General features: G+C 46.7%; 1 protein-coding gene across 4 annotated transcripts in view; it reads right to left on the bottom strand.

Moving 5' to 3' along the window:
• Positions 1-22,508, bottom strand: part of BCAR3 (BCAR3 adaptor protein, NSP family member) — a 156,982-nt gene that overhangs the window by 31,997 nt on the left and 102,477 nt on the right. For all 4 annotated transcript variants that reach the window (XM_022553344.3, XM_022553343.3, XM_022553342.3 and 1 more), the window contains one exon: positions 1,227-1,355. In XM_022553344.3, the coding sequence (XP_022409052.1) occupies positions 1,227-1,355 (129 nt within the window). The remainder of the gene's footprint in view (positions 1-1,226; positions 1,356-22,508) is intronic.

The raw sequence follows: 22,508 nt of genomic DNA, 5'->3' as shown, positions 1-22,508 counted from the left end.
TTACCTTAAAATTGCATCTTAGCCTTAAAAATGTTTTCACACAGAAATTCCATTTCTTGGAATTGAGCCTGAGGAAATAATTATAGTCATGAACACAGTAGTTATCTTCAAGGATGTTGGGGAGAGTGCCCAAAACAGAATGCAGAAAGCATACAGTGGACACAGACAATGGAGACTGGTGTAGGAGAACATTTCAGAGCAGGAGAAAATTCCCAGGAAATATCATTAAGGGAAGAAAGTGGGCTGCAAAGTTATATGCAGCATGAGCTCATACTTGATTTGGAAAAGTCTGGCAGGATTTATATCGAAATGTTCATAGTGGTTATCTCCAGAAGGGAGAATTACAGGTAAGAGTTTAATTTTCTTCTTTTTACTCTATTTTCTACAATCGATTTTACACTAAAAGAAGAAAAAAAAAACAAAGTTAGAATCAGGATTATTTCTTTGATGGTGCTGAGAAAGCTGCTACATTAAAAAAAAACATTCACAACATGATACCCTTCCCTCACCCTCAGCCACCCCTCTCCTGTCACGCTGTCCTGCGTGACTGGTCAGATCAGGTTACAGTAAAAACCCAAGGGAAGCTCTATACCTCAATTCTGCACTTATTCTATTTTTCAATTTCTATACTATTAAATACAAAAACATCATTCACGGCTATGGCCCAAAGGACTAGCACACAAAGTACATTCTGGCCATGAGTCTGTGGTCGCTGGTATGATTCCTCTTCTTTCCCACCCCCCCACCCCCGGGCCAGGGGCCGGGGAGGGGCGGGATGGAGAGTGGATAAGTGCCAGCCCCACTAGGGCACAGGCGGCCTTGTCGCTCTGGGTCACCCACCCTGATGATACCCCCTCTTCACCTGAAATTAAACCACTGCCTTGGGAAGGAAGCAGGCTCCACAGGGTATGAGGCTGCAGGCAGTCGGCCAAGAGTTCAATTATCTGAACCACAGCCCAGCCTGATATTCCCTTAGGTATCACCCTGCGTTGCTGCCTCCTGCCTGCGCCTTGTTTACAGAACCACAGAACAGCTGCTCTCCCTTCATCCACTCACCGGCCACGGGGAAACGTACTTTGGATTCCTGACCTTAGCTCTTCTCAAGGTCTCCTTAGAGACGCACCTACGTTAAGTCACCACAGGCCACCCTGTAGTAGTGCGCTCTGGCTGAACCGGGGCTTGCGCCTGGTAGCCTTGGGCCTGTGACCCTGCGCGGGGGCGGGTACCTGTCGGGGGATGCGGCCGTGGTACCAGGCATGGCTGCGCAAGTCCTCGCTGCTCAGCAGCAGCTCCTCTTCCAGCTCCTTCTTCAGCCTCTCCTGGGTCCTGTCCATGACGTGCCTCTCCTTGGAGAACTGCAACACAGGGTCACCAGTGATCTCCCAGCCTGCTGGGGCCTTGAGCCCAGGCCAGCCGGCTGGAGACGCCGGCCTTGCGGTCGGCTGCTTTGCTAATCAAACCAGTATATGCCCAAAGCCCTGGTCAGGTAGAGGAGCCTGGATAATGATTACAATTAGCTGTGAACTTTCATTTCTCTGGCTGCAGAGAGGGTGTAGTAAAATTTTCACCTGCACTCGGGGACTATGATAGGAGAATAAGCCAAGCCGCTCCTTTTATCAGTCTACTCGGGTAGCAGCTGAAAACATGGGGAGCAGGGCAGGGGGCGCCAGGGAGAGATGTGCCAGGCCACCCAGAGAGCTTCCTCATTCTCCTTCAGAGCTGTCCTAACGCAGAGCTGGGAAGGACAGAGTCCCAGCCGGCCCATGGTCCCAGGCCTGCAGGACAGTGCTGCCCAAAGTGCAGTCCCAGGGCCGTCGTGATGGCTCTGAATTCTTTGCTACCGGCAAACTCCAGTTCAGGACGGAGTTTGCCTTTAGAAACGTTTACAGCAATTGGACAGAGTAATGTCTCTTGAATCTACTAACAGAAGTCTGAGTTTGTATTTTGTATGTGATTTTAATTTCATTTTTCTGCTATCTCATTTTTTACGACAGATTGGAAAAGGAAACTTAAATCAAAACAAAGAACTGGCTCTTCACCTCAAGTAGTTTGAGAATCACTGAATCTAGGTCACTGCACAGCGGCCGGGACAGGAGTTCTGGGTGGGTAACACTTGTTCCGGGTTCAATTTAGAACCCACGCCCACTTACAACATGTGAACTGAACTTGGACACCTGCCTGGTTCCCAGCAAAACTGGGCTCAGGGACTGTGGCTGAAGGTCATATGAGCAGGAAAAGGCTGTGTCCTTGTGTTTTCTCAACTTCCCCAGCTGGGCCTCAAAGGCCTGTAGGAATCACAAAACTATCCTCATCACACTGCCCTGTACCTTAGCAAGGAAAGAGCCCCCCAGACCTCCTCCACTCAAGAAGAAGAAAAAGACCTGGGATATTATAGCTGGATTCTTATCCTCAGCCCACGAGGGCACTGGCCGCAGAATGACTCCCGGGCTGTTTTCAAGGTGGGGCTCTGGCTTACTAATTATTTACTTCTCCCTCCACCTCTTCCCCACCACTCTTCTCACAGTGCAGGACCCCCACCCCCCACCCCGGAGTGTTTGACAGATGAGCTGAATTCCTATCAAAGAGATACTGATGTTGGCTGCCCACAGCGCCCGCAGGCATTATTAGCACTGATGTTTGACACTGTCGGCTTCGAGCATTAATTATGTACAGGTACATCTGAAGACAGCTCGTTGGGAAGACCTGAGTGCAGAATGTAGATTGTCAACCAGGCCGCATCTGCTATTTGTTTATTGTCTGTCTTGCCTCCTGCTAGGTAATAAGCTTCCCGAGACCAGAAGCCCATCTGCCTTCTCCCCTGCTGCCTTCGGGCAGTGCCTGAACACAATGGTTACTGCGTACTCACTGAATGAACAAATAACCCAATGTCTATGACTTTTCTTAGTTATGGAGGTTCTCCTGTTTCCTCTCAAATTATTTGAAGCCCTGGTTTAACCGGGCGGGTTGCCACACAGCTAAAGGATGACTGACATTCCTCAGTCTTTCTCTCTTATAGGGAGATGTGACCACGTGGCTAAGTTTTGGCCAAGGAAGGGTAAACTGCTATGTTGGTGGGACTTCCAAGCTGAGATATGATGGCCGGAGCTGCAAAACCATCCTGGATAATGAGGAAGAGGCCAAACCATAGGAATAGGCGAGCAGAAGGCCTGAACGAGCCCAGGTTCCTCACAACGGTGAGGCCAACACCCCGGCCCTGGACTGTCGGCCTCCAGGTCTTCCATGTGATCTTTTAGCTTTTTTAAGCCTGTTATTTTGGGTGTTCCTGTCACTGGCAGCTGAGCTAAATCCTAACCGATACTGTGACCCTGGCCTCTCTTTAGCCACCCTGACAGTCTGTACACCTAGCCTAAATTCCTTGTGCCGAGTCCTGGGTCCACTTCTTCTTGGTCTGAGCTCTGAAAATGCAGCAACCAGCAGGTCCTATCCTCTGTGTAACCCTCCACTGAAACTGTGTTCGCCCAGACCCTGAAAGCTATCCCCGTACTCTCCTTGCTCCCTGATAGCCAACACCCAGGCCACGTCCCATCCTCCACCCCCTCTCTCTTTCTCAGCATCTCATAAACATCAAAGGTCTTCTGTAGCATTTTATATGGGACAATCTTTTACTTCAGGTTTTGAGATAATATTGTTTTGCACTTGTTACCAAAAAAAAAAAAAAAAAAAAATCAGTTCTCGTTACTTCTGTCCTAACTCCTTAGAGGAAAGTCCACAATTACTGTTCTCTCCCCCTGCAGACGCGGGAGCTGGGGCACTCTAGGGAAGTACCTAGAGAAGAGAGAAAAGATCCATAAGACTGACCCTCTCACATAATCTGGGACAGAAGACCAGACTTTAGAAAATATGCCCTTAAGCTCTTGCATAATTTGTGAAAAGTTAGGGGGTTACACAGTTGTCCAGACTTGTATTTTAAACGGGGAAGAGGAGAAGGGAAAGGGAGGGAGATGAAGAGGGAGGGGGTGGAGGGGGAGGGGGTGGGAGGAAGGGAGGGAGCCAGAGCCAGAGAGAGCAAGAATTGCAAAGGGCTCTTCATTTCAAGCTAGTGAGGGCTGGTTCTACTGCATTAAAAGGAGCCAAGGGGGCCGCTGGGAGCTTCTGTGTCTACAGATCATGTGGGCAATGTCTCCCAAACAACTGAAGAGGCAATTCAGAAGTCACCCACATATGGTCACTCTCATGATCAGAGTGGGTATTTGGGAGAGGATGCCTTCTAGAACTTTCACTTATTGTTTTAATCACATATATTAACGCAACTTCTATTTTTCCCAGGTGCCTATTTTATGACAGCTCGACCTTGCTGACTCTGATTTTGCCGCTGTAGGTAGGTACTTTGATGCGCTGTCAACCCCGTGGTTGGTGAGGGGTGACCATATAAGAAAGCAGTTTACACTGGATGGAAGTGCAGTACTCACTGACCTTTGGACCTTATGTTCTTCAACTGCCAGAGAAAGCAAGAAAATAATTACAAATAATCGATCTCTCAAACAAATGCTATAAATGTTACTAATGACCACCTTATAGTAACACAAAGTTTTCTTCAAGCTCAAATTCTCTTAACTATTTGCTCCTAAATTTGAACTTCATTCCTGGAAGATAAGTCTGATTCTTTGTTTCTCCAGCCTCTTATCTTGAGGGGAGGAGGTGGCAGTGAGGGGAGGCCAGAGATGGAATAGGGTTTCACTGCACCAGCACGGGCCCTGGCCATCCTGAGCTCCACCACACACAGCAGCTGGGGCACAACCTCCGGAGGAAGGGAAGCTGCTAGGCTTTGGATCAAGAACATTCTGCCACAAGTCTTGCCAGGTTCATTCCAGGGACCAAATCCACCCACAGCCACCATAAGAGAAGGATGCAGGCTGGACACGTATCTTCTACTCCAAGTCTTGCCTGAGTCTGATCCATCAGAGATTTGAAAGCAGTCCTTTTTTTTTGGGGGGGGGGTGTAAAAAAATGTGCTATGTATGTAAATTAAGTAATAAGTATACCTTGAGCAGGAAAGAAAGGAAAGAAGAAAGGGAGGGAGGGATGGAGGCAGGGCTTAGTAACTACTGTGTCACGGTTACCCACTCACATGGCTCCACTTCTAAAACTTCTTCCAGTCCCAGTCATTGGCTCTGGGGTCTGAGACGAGAGGTAGGTAAACGGATAACAACAGCAAATGAGGGGATGGATGAGGCCCACAACTGTCCAACCGAATTGAAGTTTAGCCAGAAAATTCATAAATTACTATCACTGTTGCTTTTCATGGAAATCTGAGTCTAGCTACTACTTTCCTACTGCCAGCATTTTCATAACCCTGACGTCAACGGATGTTATAGCACAGTGTTTAAGAGCTCAGGCCAGCCTGCCCCCTCCATCCATAGGCCACTGTGCCACTCACCAGCTGTGTGGCTCTGGGCAAGTGACTTTACCTCTCTGTAGAGCTCCTGGTCTGCAAAATGGGGATAATAACATATGAGGACAGGTTACTAGGGATGAAATGGATCAATATCCATAAAGCGCTCATGACATACCGTGGTACACAGACAGCGCGAACTGTTAACTGTTTTTATAGGCCTATATCAGAATGCCATTCACCTGGTTAAATAAAATGAACAGTTTGCATTTGAGGTGTTTAAGGTCTGATGCACAGGCATGGTGGGTGGGTCAGTATTTGGGATGAAAGCAGCCTGGTACTTGTTTAAGTGCCCACTGGCTACCTCAATCCTCTTCAGAAGCCCGCTGTCCACCTGCCCCAGGCCCTCTGGTCCGGTTTCACGGCCAGGACCAGTCCTAGCTTGCTGAGGCCGCCTCCGAAAATCGTTCTAATCTGGAATGAACATCTCTGGAGCCCCACACCGCAGGCAAGTCTGGTCTTGACAGGCTGGAATAGCTGGAGCCCAGGAGATGGTTGGAAAACACATTCTGGAGGCACAGAGCCAGCTCCACCGACGTGCTGGGAACCTTGATTAACAAGGAAACCCACATTTCAACAGTTCTCTGAGGAAGAAAAAGCTGTTCCAGCCCAGGGAGGAATGGAGCTCAGGGTCTCCTCTTGCAACGGCTGTGTGATGTGCGATCCTGCATTTCAAATCAGGCACAACAATGGGACCCAGACTCTCCGGAGGTTTGTGTTCCTAAGTCCGGGGGATGAGGGACGCGTGCTCACCACCATCGGTGGGAAAGCCCCAGAGCCGCTGTGGGAGACCATTGAGAGGATTAGGAAAAGATGGCATCTGCATTGTAACTAATATTTTATTCTCTCCCTGTGTGGAAGGAAAGCTTCCCAGTTCCCACAGAATTTTAAATTGTGCAAATCACCAAGAAAGACCACATCCCCAGGCTGGGAGCTGTGGATGGAAAGGAAAAGACTGCGGAGGCACCATCTTGGGGCCAACAACAATGGTGACCAAGCAGTTTGCCAACCCTCAGGCTGCTGGCGGGTGATGACAGGCTGGGTCCCTACCCTCAGGAGGGCACATTCTCCTAGAAGCCCACACAGGGAATAGTTTAACACATCCCTGAGCTCTGGAGACAGAATGCTGGGATCTCATCCCTGCCCCTACAGCTCCTTAGCCTGGGCAAGTTACGCCACCTCTTTATCCTTTGGTTTTCCCATGTCAAAAAGGCCCCATATGGGGTGGGGGGGGTAGGAAGGAGAAGATGGGGTATCAGGGTTGGCCCTTGAGGATAAAACTTGAGAACAGTAAGGGTGCTTTGGGCATGTGAGCTAAGAGCAGGTGGGCCTGGTCAGATAAAGGCGCTGTCTGGGGAGGAGAGGGCTACAGCAGGCGGAGCCTCTCCCCCTAACACCCCAAGCACCCGTTTTCTCTCCCCAGGAGAGCTCCATCTTTTCTGTAAGTATGTGGTTCAAAACTACCTCCCTGGACATTGCTGGCTGGCCTGGCTAAGTCCCTGACCCAAGCTGGCCTAACCAAATTTCTTCCTGGGATCTTTCTAAGGGAACTGAGTGAAGGACACCCTACCTGCTTGTGAAAACATCATGAGACTGGAAGAATGGAGGTTGCTTCACCTTATGTTGACCAGACTGGGCTGAGAGAATGAAGTCACTGTGCAAAGAGAAGAGAAGGGGGAGATGGAAGGGTCCGAGCGGCACACACATCCCTAACCCCAGCTGATCATGTTAACTGGCAAACTCCCCTGATACCTCAGTTAGTTTGTGCTGGACTCCTGTCACTTGTGACCAGAGAAGTCCTGACCCAGGAAGGCAGAGATCAGACAGAGGGGCACTGTAGACTGAGAGGTTAGACCTTCACACTCCAGACGCTGAAGGCCATTGACACTTTCTGCCCGGGAAGGCAACAGGTACAAAAAAAAGATGCTTTCGGACGGATCAATCTGGCTGCGGTGAGCAGAAGGGACTGGATGGGGCTGGGGTTAGCGGCACGAGGCCAGCTCAGAGTCTTCTGAAATGTGCTGATGATGCCCGAATCCCCATCTCCAGCCTTCAGGGTTGCTGCTGTGGTAGGGATATTTACCAGAATCCACTGCAGAGCTCAGATGCCGATACGGATAAATGGAACTCATCTTTTCTGCAAAGCCTGCTCTTCTCCTTTCCCAGTCATTGGCACCTCCACTGCCCTCATTACTCAAACTAGAACCCTCAGAACTGGCTTCCACTGATCAAGAAATTCCTGATTATACCTCTCACCAAGGCCCATTCTAATCCCCGTGGAGGTTATCATGTCCTGTTCTCCCTGAACTTTCACAATAGCCTCCTGACAATTTCCCTAACCCCATGTCTAGTGCTACAACCCACCACCTACAAAGCCACAGATCATCATATCCTCAGAGACTTTAGTCAAGGGGTGCCCCAGCTAGGGCTGACATGAGATCCAGAGTCTCTTCTAGCCCCTCCTCCCCCAAAATGGATCGGCTTCTTATGTCTGGTTTTCACTCTCCCAGGGCTCAGACCTGGCCCATAAGGGACACAGACCCCCATAGCCCTCTCCTGCCAGATCCCTGAGCTTTGAACACATTACATTCCTTGAAGCCCAGTGAGCTGACGCACCACTCTTGCTATATACTGACACCTCGTACAGGGATCCAGGTCTGAATTTGCTAGGAGGCCCAGGTCACAAGAAGGCTGTGGATGCCTATGTGAGGCATCTTTGTGGGTCCCCAGAAATAAGTGGCAGAGGCTTGACGGATGGGGGAGATGGGCAAGGGTACTGCCATTATGCAGTGGGTCCATGAGTGGGGTCCATGAGTCAGCAGATTTGGGGCATTAAAGTTTTTTGGACTTTATTTAAAGGGTCCACATGTTCCAAAGGGCTCACAGTATCCTACACATAAAACCCAAAGGCAGGAGATGCCCTTCTCCATCTGGCCCTGAGCTCCCTTTCTGAGGCACACTGACACAGGGCCCTGGTCATAGGACCTTCTACAGCTTCATGGACACACAGTCCCTTATGTCCCTCCTCCACGCCTTCTCTCATGGTCCAGAGACAGTGACCCACCTGCAGATGCCACTGTGTATCCTCGCTGGAGCCCAAGCTGGGGGATGGGGAGAGGCCAGAGGGGAGTTGGATGAGGCAGGCAGGGCCTTGAAGGCCATGCTGAATTAGCCTGATTTTATCAAAGGGGGCAGGGAATCCACTAACACACTCTACACAGTGGGGGCAATGCAGTCTGCCAGGCATGAGCTCCTTGAGGGCAGAGGCCATGGCTTACTTGCTTTGGGCTCCCAGAGCCTGGTGGCTAGCACGCAGCAGGTACCCAGTAAACACCTACTGATTGGAACCATGTTTGCCATTTCACCCTCCGTGTGACAGCTTCCTTGCCACTGGGTGGGGAGAAAAAGAAATAGTTTGGAGGTTGGTCAAGAACAGGTGACAAAAAACAGAGTCATAGGTCAATGGAACAGAATAGAGAGCCCAGAAATGAACCTGCCCTTGTGTGGGCAATTAATCTATGACCAAGAGGCAAGAATATACAATGGAGGAAAGACAACCTCTTCAGTAAATGGTGTTGGGAAAACTGGACAGGTATATGCAAAAGAATCAAACCGGACTACTTTCTCATGCCATATACAAAAATAAACTCAAATGGATTAAAGACTTACATGGGAGACCTGAAACCATAAAACTTCTAGAAGAAAACATAGGCAGTACATTCCTAGACATCGGTCTTCGTAACATATTTTTAGATATGTCTCCTCAGGCAAGGGAAACAAAAGCAAAAATAAACAAATGGGACTACATCAAACTACAAGGCTTTGCACAATGATGGAAACCATCAACAAAATGAAAAGCCTGCCTATTGAAGAGAAGATATTTGCAAACGATATACCTGAGAAGGGGCTAATATCCAAAATATACAGAGACCTCATACAACTCAAGGGCAAAAGACCAAACAACCTGATTTTAAAAAACGGGCAGAGGATCTAGATAAACATTTTTCTGAAGAAGACATACAGATGGCCAACAGGTACGTGAAAAGATGCTCAACATCACAAATCATCAGGGAAATGCAACTCAAAACCACAATGAGATATCACCTCACACCTGTCAGAATGGCTATTATTAAAAAGACAACAAATAATAAGCGTTGGTGAGGATGTGGAGAAAAGGGAATCCTCATGCACTGTTGGTGGGAATGTAAATTAATGCAGCCACTATGGAAAACAGTACGGAGATTCCTCAAGAAATTTAAAATAGAACTACCATGTGATCCAGCAATTCCACTCCTGGGTATTTATCTGAAGAAAACTAAAACACTGATTAGAAAAAATATATGCACCACTATGTTCACAGCAGTATTATTTACAATAGTCAAGATATGGAAGCAACCTTAGTGCCCATCAATAGATGAATGGATAAAAAAGATCTGGCATATATACACAATGGAATATTACTCAGCCATAAAAGAGAATGAAATCTTGCCATTTGACACAACATGGATGGACCTAGAGGGGGTATCATGCTAAGTGAGATAAGTCAGACAAAAAAAGACAAATACTGTATGATTTCACTTATATGTAGAATCTAAAAAACAAAACAAGGAACAAACATAACAGAAACGGACTCACAGATACAGAGAACAAACAGGTGGTTGCCAGAAGGGAGTGGGGTTGGGGGATGAGAGAAATAGGTGAGGAAGATTAAGAGGTACAAACTTCCAGCTGCAAAATAAATGAGTCAGGGGATGAAATGTACAGTGTGGGGAATATAGTCAATAATTATGTAATATCTTTGTATGGTGACAGATGGTAACCAAACTTATGGTAATCATTATGAATGTAGAGAAGTATCAAATCACTATGTTACATAACAGGAATTAACAGAGTGTTGTAGGTCAATTATACTTCAAAAACAAACAAACTCATAGAAAAAGAGATCAGATTTGTGGTTAACAGAGGTGGAGGGGGGGGAGGGGGAATTGGATGAAGGAGTCAAAAGGCACAAACTTCCAGTTATAAGATAAATAAGTCCTAGGGATGTAACGTACAACATGATCAATATACTTAACTCTACTGCACATTACATATGAAAGGTGTTAAGAGAGTAAATCCTAGAGTTCTCATCACAAGGAAAACAATATTTTTTTTTCTATTTCTCTAATTTTCTATCTACAGGAGATGATGTTCACTAAACTTATTGTGATCATTTCACGACGTATGGAAGTCAAATTGTTATGCTGTACACTTTAAATTGAACAGTTCTGTATGTCAGTTATACCTCAATAAAACTGGAAAAAAAAAAAACAGGTGATCCTGACCACCTTTCTAGACTTCTCTTGTGTCTGTCTGCACCTGGGAGTAATAGCGCCCACTTCACAGGACTACCTGACCTGATGCACCTGGAATTAAAAAAAAAAAGGAACTGGCACAGTGCCTGGCACACGGTAGGTGCTCATGTGGAGCAACGTAGAATTTGAACGCTCTAAAGATGCTTCTTAGCTAAAAAATAGAAAGTTACTTCACTAAAGAGTTTTTTTTAAAACGAATTATACAACCCATCAGAAGGTTTGAGACAAATTTGGTCTTTGAGAATTTATCAATAGTTCTGATGGAATAAAAAAAGCTAGAAGTTGGAACTACCAATTTCTACTTAGGCGTAGGTATGTTTATTCTGTTTATTTCAGTTCCAAGCCAACAGTTGCTGGGGTTTTGAGCAGCACTAAATGGTTCCATCTGTGCAGGGTGACGCGTCACTGAGCACCTGTAAGAAGGCACTTTCCCTCGGCGGCACGCGTCTCAGTACTAACATGCACACGTGGTTACTCCAGCCGGCCACACCTCCACAGCACACAGGACAGAGTGGCAGCATGAGAGTGTAAGAAAGTTGTGTGTTTTGCACGAGGGCTGAGACGTCCTGGTACAGAGATGATGTGTCCTTCAGGGCTTTGGAGGCTTAGTCATCAATATGTTTTTTTGTTGAATTTTTAAGGTTAGGATGATTTTCTAGTCATTCATTCTATGAACAAGGTTGGGAATTAACTTGCTTGAAATAAAAAAAGGAGGATGGGAATGTGTGCAAGAAAAGAGGAAGGGAGGGAGCAAGCTTCTGAGCTATTCTGTCCTAGTTCAGAGTGTCGGGCCACAACACCCAGAAAGCTATCAGGCTCTCAGACAAAAGCTTCTCTCTTCTGCCCTGGGCCGCTTTACTCAACTGAGGGAGAGGTCCACAAAAGTCCAGGCCACTCATCGGGTTGTACCAAACAACTCCACAGGTCATGTTTTTCCATAAATCTCATCCAGAAATTATGATCACAAACAAAATTGTAAGTCCGACTGCATGTAAAATTGGTCTAATTTCTCAGCAAAGACCATGTCCTCTGATGAGCCGATGGGAAACCCCTCTGAGTCTGCTGTGAACTGCCCCCAGGTGGCCAGGGCAATGCCAGAGTCTGGAAAGACCCTCATCTCAGATCCACTGAACTCCAGCAAGACATGTGATGACGTGACAGCTGTGCCATCTCGAACCCTAACGAATGCTGTAAACACATGAAGAGGTGGAGCTCCTCCACCCTGGAAAATGCACACTTTTGATCACCAATACAGGAGTATTCTGAAGCCTCACCAAGCCTCTTAGCATCTAGGGTTGGCTTACAAGTAAACCCGCCTAAAAATGAGATTCTTTGGAGATTTCAGAAACTCAGAGCCTTTGAAACACTGCCTTGTGCTGAATTTTAAGCAGTGGACCAGTTTATGACCAAATTCCAAAGTATATCAAGGGCTTTCAGAGATCCAAGTGGTATTTTTACTGTTGAAAACCTGCATAAATTGATCACGAAGCCACAGAATGAATAAATCCCAATTACTTCTGCCACTCTTAACCCTGACCACAGGCTGAAAAACAAGAATCCACTTCTCCACCAGTTTCAGGCCCAACAATTTCTAGTACAAACCTTCAACTGTTTTAATCTGAGGTAGAATAGAATGAAAGGGGATGGCATTGTGGCAATCCTAAGGCCTTGAAATGAAACTATTCATATATTGCGTTCTGTGCCACCTTTGACTGACACTCGCTGGCTTTATGGCTTGCCTAAAAATATTTTATTATAATCCAAAGATAAGTGAAGAAAGGCCTGAATTTACTAATCCAACTTTTCCCACTGGGGTGGCTAGGCTAGACAAATATAGTTTCTCATGCTAATAACTGTGATTAAAGTCAAAGTCTTTACCTAAGTAAAGAATTAATTTGTAACTAAAAGTCCAAAGAGAAAAAATGTCAAATTCAAATTTTATATCTCCTATTTGGTAGACAAAAGCAAATGGTGGCATGGGCAGCTGGGCATTTCAGCCTGGCCCAGAGCAGTGGGGGGTGGCCACACCGTGGCCTGGCCGTTGGCTCCAGGATGTGTACAACAGGAGGGACATTATATCTAAGGAGGGGCCCTTCGTAAACAGCCATTGAAAATTTGTATACCACAGCCGCCTGGCGGGTGGCAATAGAGCGTCTTGAGGTAAGGGTGCCTAATTCTAATTCACACAAGGTACTCTGTGGGCCAGCAGGGAAAGGCCCTGAGCTGTCCCGGAGGCTCTCTGCCTGTTAGGTGTTGGGCTCTTGACAAATGGGGACCTCTGGTCTCACTTGGGCCCCTTGCCTCTCAGCCTGCTCCTTTCAATCCTGAGATTAAAGCTCAGTGACACAGTCTTTGGAGGCAGCTTCCTAACCCACACAGTACTTCACCCTGTTGGCCAAAGTTCTGCAGAAACAATCAGGTAGTTAGTTTTTTTTTTTTTAATTTTTGGTTGCATCCGGTCTCAGTTGCGGCACGCAGGATCTTTCGTTGTGGCTCGTGGGCTCCAGAGCACGCAGGCTCAGTGGTTACGGTGGCCGGACTTAGTTGCCCCGCGGCGTGTGGGTCCTTAAGTTCCCCGACCAGGGATCGAACCTATGTCCCCTGCATTGGAAGGAGGATGCTTAACCACTGGACCACCAGGGAAGTCCCAGGTAATCAGTTTTAAATCAAGAGCTTGATAGTCACTGGAACACTGTGCCTTTGATTAAACTCAAGGATTACCAAGTGCCTGCTGTGCCGCTCGGCCTCCTAGGCTAGACCTGAGGGGAGATGCAGACATGAGTAAGAAATATTCCATGGCCTGACATGGGCTACAGAGCCTCTTTGAGGAGACGAGACATCCGAAGGGAATGAACAGTAATAAATCACAAGTTGTTTTGCTGAAGTTCTCAGTGTTTATCTTCTTTGAGGTCAGTGAGGGCCTTTGGCTCCTTCTGAGAAAGGACTCAGTAGCAAAGAGATTTCATAAAATTTCAATAAGTTTCGGCATTCTGAAACACTTCAATTAATTTGCTGCTAACGTTTAAGTTCCTTGAAGATATAAATTCCTCTTTTCTAAATCCTAGAAAGAATCTCATCTTCAGCAAAGATTCTACAGATGGGTTTTGATGCCATTTTACCATTTTATAATTAAACCTGAGTAATTTATCACACTTTACATCAGATTCTCACTCCAGTGCCATTAAAAACTGATTTGCAATTTGCTGTTAAATTAAGATGCTTCATTTTTTTACTTTGTGTGATTTTCCTTTTCACAGACAAATGATGATACAGGGGCCGTCAGACACTAGCACAGATAGGAAAATGCCATCAACCCCCCCAGAGAGCCCAAGTCCAAGAGATTTCATTTTATTCATTATCAAATCTTATCAAATGCTTATTAAAAGAGGCTCAGAAACCATGAATAAGAAACATGAAGAGGATATCTGTGGAACTCCGTGCTTATCAAGGTTCTGTGAAATTCGCATTAAAATTCTGCTTTCCATATGTGTAAATGAAAAAAGACTAATTTTAATTTGTGCAGACTGGAGACTTAACGCAGCGTACTCTCTAAGCAGGCAGCAGTAACTTAATCCTCCATTCCAAACTAATTACATTAGAATCATTCTGATTGGGACCCACGGCTCCCTTTGATGTTAAACTCCTGTTGCCTTTCATCCACAATCATTCTCTGGGCAAGATCTTCCCCACACCCTCCCGTCCTGCTAGGTCATGAAGCTATTGCTTTTGAAGTTCAATTTTATTTTGATGAAACACCAAGGGACTGAAAATTATTTTTCACTGAAGGAGGCTGATTTCGGTCTGAAAACTGCAGGAAGAATTCTAAGTGTGACAGAATGTAGCACATCCAACAAACACCAAGAATAGCGTTTTTCCTTCACAAAGGTTACTCACATGTGAAACAACTTGCTGAATGCACTCATTACACCATAAGCTCTCCTCTCCTCCCCCTCCCTCCCCTGGCCCCAGTGGGTTTGTCCATCATGTTTCTTACCCTTTTGACAAAGCATTACCCAGGGGCTCACTCAGTGCTCAACTCCAAGGGGGTCTCACCTTTCTCTGGTAATAGATAAACTGAAACACGATAAGATTTTCAACAAGCCATTTGTTAACATCCTGCCCTGCTGAAATCTACGGCGGGTACCCTCCCCTCTAGATCAAATGTAGGTGGTGACTTCCTGAAGCAGACATCTAAATCACCCCCATGAGGCAGCCCTGTATTCTGATTCTTCCCAGTGAGAAGTTGGATGTGCCACACTTACGATGAAGGCTGAAGGTCACTGGTTGCACTTAATCCTTTATTGGGTCAGTGAAATGAAGGGCTTCAAATAAAAGCCAAGTACCAGTTCGACCGATGAAAACCTCCTCTAAACTGCTTTGCTCCCTTTAACGGTGTCCTCAAGTGACTTCCGATAACACCTCTCTCTCACACACACACAAGCTAAATAAGACAACGCAAGTGAAATATTAATCGCTCCGTCTGGCAGTGAGATTCCATTCAGTAAGAGTAGTGTTTTGTTAACATCTACGGCGAATGAAAAAACAGAGACTTCCCTGGCTAAGGCAGACCGAGGATAAGGGTTTGAAGACCAGCTGACCAAATTTCAGAACACACAAAGAGAGCCAAACCAGAAGTCTTTACCATTGGTAATTCAAGCTTGTTAATTCAACATCTTAATTCAAATTATGAGTGATGTGGAACACAGCTGTTCACCAAAATGGATGCCCTATTTCCTCTGCAGTAAGAATATCAGAAAATAAAAATCAACTTAATTTAAATACTATCCTTTTCGAAAACAAAAAAACCACCCCAAACCCCAATTCTATCCTTTCCTTAAATTCACCTCAAATGCATGAGGCATTACTGAATAAACAAAATGCATTGTGATTGAAAAACACTAGGAGATGTAATTGGAAGGAAAAACGAGATATGCCAAACACGTGGAAGAAAATCCAAAGATTCAGAAAGCCCTTCAGTGTGCGGGTGGAATAAATGACTTTCCAAATTCTCTCTTTGCAAAACAGTACGTGACTAACAACTGTCTCAGAAAGTGCATTATAGATCAGAGCTAAGTACGGAGTAGGTTTTCAGTAAAACTAAATGACTCATCACAAAATGGGTTTTGGCCAAGCATCGACTTCACTGCTTCCAATATACACCTCACACACATGCCACTTTAAAGGTATATATTTCTCCCAGAGGAGTTCAAAGTTCTTGACACCCACATAACTCATCTAAACAAGTTTTTTTGAAAAAACACACAAACACCATGCTAGACGTCATGGACAGGATCAGGGAAGCAGCAGCTGGACTTAGAGGGACGAGATACCTAATACAACACAACTCAGATCTCATGAATCATATGATGTCCCTGGAATTAAATAAGTAGCAAGAATATTTATATCTCACAAGAGAAAATATGACCAAGGCCCTGAATTTTCGTGACTTACTCAGACTTATGCAGTAAAGGATTGCCTGAAAACTAGAATCCAAGTCTCCCAAAGTATATAAAGAACCAGACATGTTTACAGGAAAGACCTGGGGAATATGAGGGCTGTGTTGACATGTATGAAGGTTTGGGATGTTCTCGTCCCAACATGGCAGGTCACATATTCTTGGTTCAACTCCCTAGAGAAATGAATCCAGACTCCCTCCTGTCTTATTCCTAGGTGTCTACTCATACCAACTAATTTGGCCTCAAATAGACATGGTCATATTATGGAGGGGAAAAACATGTATCTGAAGGGTTATTATACCCATTTAATTGAAGAATAAGGTGGACGTTGCAAGGCACAGATTTTGACTCAATACTAGGAGGAACTTTCTAGCAATTTAGAGTTTTCAAAAGTGGGAATGTATTGCCTTTAGGGTACAGTACACCTCCCATCTCTAGAAATGTCAAAAAGAAGGGTAATAAAATGACCTCCTATGAAGATTTAGGGCCAGATGACAAGTTAGAAAGTTACTGCAGAATTTTAAGCAGTAATAGATAATGAGGCCTGAAGTAGTACAGTACTGGTGGGAGAGACAGGAGGAAAGGGTGGATGAGAGAACAGTTTAGGAGTAAAATCATGAAGACATAACTGATTAGACATGGAAGATGAATAGGGGGAAGAGACATGGGAGCTCCTGGAAGATGACTGAGCCATCAACTTCCAGTACAGAAGCATGAGCGGGGAGTAAGTTTATGGAAGAAGATGTAGAGCCTGAGGTACCTGTGGGCCATCCAGATGGAGTGGCTCACGAGGCCATGGGATCCAGGTGCTATAGAGAAGGGCTTGAGAATCCTCAGTGTATGCTGTCTCAAATGCCACGTAAGAGATGGGTTATAGAGGGAATATGAGAAGAGGGCTAGAAGACACTGGCTTTTTTAAGAGGCAGGCTAGAAAGAGAAGCTGAAGACAGGTATCTTAGTCCATTTAAGCTACTATAAGAAAAATACGATAGACTGGGTGGCTTAAACAACAAACATTTATTTCTCACGGTTTCTGGAGGCTGGGAAGTCTAAGATCAAGGCACCGGCAGATTCAGTGTCTATTGAGAGCTTGCTTTCTAGTTTATAGATGGCCATGTTCTTGCCATGTCCTCACATGGTGGAAGGGATAAGAGAGCTCTCTGGGATCCCCTTTATAAGGGCACTAATTCCATTCACCAGGGCTCCACCCTCATGACCTAATCGCCTCCCAAAGGGCCTACCTGTTAACATCATCGCATTCGAGGTTAGGATTTCAACATGAATTTTGGGGGGACACAAACATTCAGTCTATAACAACACAGCAGGATGGGTTGGGCAGGATCTAAGAGAAACAAGTAGAGTTCAGTGTCCTAGAGGTTGAGAGGAGACTTCCAGGAAAGGATGGCCAACAGTGCCAAGTGCAGCAGAGAGTTCTAATAGCATCAGAATTGGATGGCAGCCACAGGACTTTGCGAGGACAGGTCGCTGATCAGGTCAAGGGGACTGAGTGGCCAGTGGAAAGTGAGGAAGCAGAGTCTGTGTTAACCAGCTTTGGGGATGGAGGAAGTCAGGGACCAGGAAGGAAGACATGGATATCATGATTATTTTTAGAATGGGCAAGGCTGAAGCATGTCTAAGCTAAGAGGAAAATGCTGGTAGAGAGGGACAACCTGAAGGTGCCTGAGGAGTCTTTGGGGAGGAGGGTGGTCATGGGCACAGGTGGCAGGGCTGGGCTTGGTCAGGGAGAGGGACATTTCATCCTCAGAGGCTGCAGGAAGGAAGAGAGGGTCATGGATATGGACACAGGTAGAGCTGTAGCTCGTGGGGGCAGGGGTGGGGATGGAAAAGTATTGGGCCTGGGGCTTCCCTGGTGGCGCAGTGGTTGAGGGTCCGCCTGCCGATGCAGGGGACACGGGTTCGTGCCCCGGTCCGGGAAGATCCTACATGACGCGGGGTGGCTGGGCCCGTGAGCCATGGCCGCTGAGCCTGCGCGTCTGGAGCCTGTGCTCCGCAACGGGGGAGGCCACAGTAGTGAGAGGCCTGCGTACCTCAAAATAAATAAATAAATAAATAAATAAATAAATAAATAAATAAATAAATAAGTATCGGGCCTGATGGTCTGAACTGTTGCTGTGGAGTAAGAAACAGGATCTTATTATGAGTGTTAAAAACAGGCTTAAAGAGAAGGTGGAGAGAGGAAAATACGAGTGAGCTGAGCAGGGACAAGCAGAGCGGACGGGAGGCTTCAAGGACGTTGGCATGAGTTAGGGGAGACGCTGGTGATGCTCCTCAAACGCATCCTGCACACAAGGGGCCGACCCCAAACCCTCCCCCACTCCCATCCGAACTGTGTGCTGGCTCCCCGCTGCCCTGTGCCGTCTGTGCACCGACCACCTCTCTGATCTCATCTCCTTCTGCTCCTCAACTTCAGCCTGAAGTCCCGTGTGTGATGCCCTTTTTCTCCCCAGGGCCTCTTCAACCTACGGCTCCTTTAGGAGTTGCCCAGTGTTACCTGCTCGGGGAAGTTCCCTGACCCAGAAATGGGTTAATACCTCTGCCCAGCACCTCGCATTGTGCTGTGTATTCTCCCTGCCTTTGCACCACCACGTGGTACCTCTCCGTGGTACCTCGGAGAGAGCTGCCTGCGTGCCCATCCCCCCAGCCAGATACAGAATTGCTCCTTTAGGACAAAAACTTTCACTCTGTCTCCCCAGCACCCATAGGCCCTTGTTACACATGCTGGGCATGGGGGTGGGGGTGGGGGCGGGGAATGAGTAGATGAATTCTGAGTGGGAGATTGGCTCGCTGGTCCCTCAAATCCCATCTTACTACAATTAAAGAATCTAGGATTCTAGCTTGTTGGTTCTCTCTGTATACCTGCTTTTGTAAAAGCACACACGTATTAGAGTGGACACTGGGGAGAGTTCTCCATACAAACTAAAAGACTGATCATAGCTCTTTCATAAGATAGAAAAATAGGCCATGACATTCTCGTGGCCAGAGCCAGATTCCAATAGTAGCTCCCGGGGCTATGAACATGCACTGAAAATCCAGATGAGGACAGAGATGCTGCAGTGATGTCCAATCCCAGGAGGCACTCCTCTCCTCCTCTCCCCAACCAGGACAGCCTGAGTCTCCTCTGCTGCCCTGGGGACGTCCAAAATGTGCATCAGGTAAAAGGCCTCTGCTCTGTCTCTGAAGGCATCTTTAAACCCAGCGACAGAGGTCAGGGTCCTCCGTGTACTGCTGCCCTCTCACACGTGGGTGCGTGACGACCGTTGTGGCGCACGCACCCCAATGACTCACCAGCATCCTTTCCAGTGTTTGGCACAGCTCCATCTCTCTGCGGTCCTGGAGGTGCTGACCCGCTAACAGAATTTTCCCAGGATCCCAGTATCGTTTCTGCTTCCCACCCAGGACTCTCCAACAAAAACAAGGTCTCAGCCAGGATCCAAGCTCCGGGGTCTGTGGTGAAGGGGGCACTGGGATCCAGCCCCTGTCAGGCACGTCCTTCCCCGATGCTGAAACCAGATCCCTGTGGCCCCCAGATGCCAATGGAATGCATTTAGGTTTCTTTTAAAAAGCTGTGCTAGGCCTTTTTTTTTTTGGAGAGCAGGAGAAATAAGTGAGCAACTACTAACTGCCACAAGGAGGGGCTGAGTCACTTCGAAAGACATTTCCCCGGTGGCTTTTTCCACCTTGCGCAGCTTGTGCTGGCGATGCATCAGCCCCATGACAAAGGCAACCTAAGCCACTGTCAACACCAGGGTGTATCACCAGTAACCAACCTGTCACAACAGCAGGCAGACCAAGGGATGGGCCACAGGGAAAATGAGCAGGACTCTCACTCTATTACATGACACTCCAACACAGAAAGGTAGTTTCCAATGAAAACAAGTTCTGAGGGCCCAACCCTCCAGGGGTGGGCAGATGAGACACCTCAGGCTATAATGTGCATTCAGAGAGGCTCCAAATACTTTTTCCAGGGGCAAGGGAAATGATTTAAAGCAAAACAAAACACAACGATAGCAAATGCACGATATAAGCTCTTCCCACTATAGGGCACTTTGTGGCTGCAAAGATAGTCACACTTCTGTATGAGAATGTATATGCTTAAAATCCACTGCCTCTAACGACGACTTCTCATTGACAAGACCAGTGCCACTGGACTTAGTGACTGGTTAGCCAAGACTTACTGATTCATTTATCCACCAACTCCCTACTCCAACCTCCTTGTTGGTGCTCTTTCAGAAAGGTGGCTATTCTGCACTTGCAAGGTAACTCCAGTCTCTTTGGTTCCCCTGAAGTTTCCTGACACAATCACACCCACCTTCATCAGGAGTAGCCAGTGATAAGGCAGCAAGTTTCAGCTCCGGTTCCCCTGCCCACACACAAGGAGAATCAGGGACTCGAGGGGCCAGAGAAGTGGGCGTTTGTCCCCATGGCCAGTTCCAGAAATGGGATCTATTTTGCTTCTCCTAAATTCCTTCTGCAGTTCTCTAGGAACCGGAAGGTGGCCCTGCCACTGCTGCAGGAAGGCGACCTAGTCTATGAAAACCAGTTCTGCGTCCTCCCTGAAGTCTTTCCTGAAAGCTGAGGTTCGCACTATGCTTTCCCAACTGAATTGTTAACTGAAGTATTAGTAGGGACAGAATCATCTCGTCAATGTTCACTGGTCTTACTATGGTATCGGAGAAAGGACACTTGGCTTGAGGCCACAAAATCTGATTTCTACTCCTGGTTCCCCACTAAATGATTCTGGAGCAGGGAGCTTCTCTGAGCCTCGGCTTCTCCTCTGTGGAGGAGGAGTAAACTACTGTCCTGCCTGATTTCAGCTTGTCTTGAGACTCCAGGGAGACAACTTGTGAAGGAACCTCAGACATTGGAAAGCCTTTTGCAAATGCAATGAAATGACACTATGGACTAATGGTCTTGTGGGAAGCCCTTCAAAGGCAGGAACCTGCCTCAGTCATTAAATCACCCCCCTCCCACCTAACAAAGTTCTTACACACGGAAAGGCTACGACATTTGCCATTCAGGGATTTTCAAACATCCCAACTAACGTCGTGGATCTGGAATATCTTCATGACAGACTCTTTTCCATTGGCTGTAAGCAAAATGTCCTTTCCTTTTCTTACTCGAGATCCAGAGGTCTTTTGTGAAATGAGTGCCTTGTGTGAACCCTTCTGGGATGTTAAAATCGTGACCCTTGACATGGCCTCAACTCGTGAGGACCAGCAATGACTGCATATCCTTGACCTCCTCTCCATTCTTGGCCTCCCAATTAATTCTTTTCCAGGGCCTTTGTATTCAAGTCCACACAAGGCCCTTAAACACATAATAAATTCTGCAGAATCTCTGCAAATGAGATCTTATTCCCTGAAAGCGCCTGTGTGATTGGTCCCCTATGTAATGAAGGAGCTTTTATATTTTTAGTTTTCTTCCCATACAACAAACACTATTAATAACATTGTACTTTCTCCAGAGATGATATGGATTAGACCAAATGGAAAGTTACCGTGGCTACCACAGTGTTATTTTTGGTATGAGAAATTCATGCCAAGGGAAGTAGCATCCATGGTCAAGAATTGGAGCTTTATTTCCGCTTTGCTATCAGGCAATCAATCCCAATTTAATTTTGAAACTCTAATTGCAACAGAAACTAATTATGGGCAGCAAGACCTGAAACCCCTAATTAAAGTGGGAGTCAATAAAGTGATGCAGCGTTATCACTGGGGCAACACTGGCAGGACGAGGGATTTGAGCACAGGTACGTTTTCTTTCCCAGGTAACTATCTAAGCAAAACAAGACAGGGAAACACATCCCAAGAGTCAGATGGAAAGTCTGAGCTGGGTTGGAAGGCTTCAGGTTCTGGTGAGTGAGCAGGTCAGGTCCTCTCTCTGTGCTATGAAGATGCAACATAACTAGGGTGGGATAGGAAGCCCAGGTGGGAAGGAGGGTGTTTCCACCGACAGTCAACCACCAAGAGTGGCTGTGTTGGGGAGGCCAAAGGATGGTTAGTTCAGACCAACCCCATGTGTTACTGTGGCCTTTCTGTGCAGGCCCTGGAGAAAATAACTGCAGAGGCGCAGTGGTCTCAGAACAGAATCTCATCACTCAGACCCAGATATTTATGGGCTGTTTCCTCAGATACCAAATGGTGAGTTGCACTTTTCTGAACTAGCAGAAGTTGGCTTATGGGAGGACTTCTATTAGAGTGTAAATCTACTGCCAGTCCCTGCAGTGCATGATTCCCTTCGGGACCTCCCCGTCTATCTCCGACA

Source organism: Delphinapterus leucas, chromosome 1 (assembly GCF_059928025.1).
Source record: "Delphinapterus leucas isolate spDelLeu-1000000601 "Yukka" chromosome 1, BTC_Dleu_Yukka2, whole genome shotgun sequence".
In the NCBI taxonomy this organism is placed as follows: domain Eukaryota; kingdom Metazoa; phylum Chordata; class Mammalia; order Artiodactyla; family Monodontidae; genus Delphinapterus; species Delphinapterus leucas.
The sequence above is the reverse complement of the archived record's forward strand: the minus strand, read 5'-3'. Positions and strand labels throughout refer to the sequence as shown.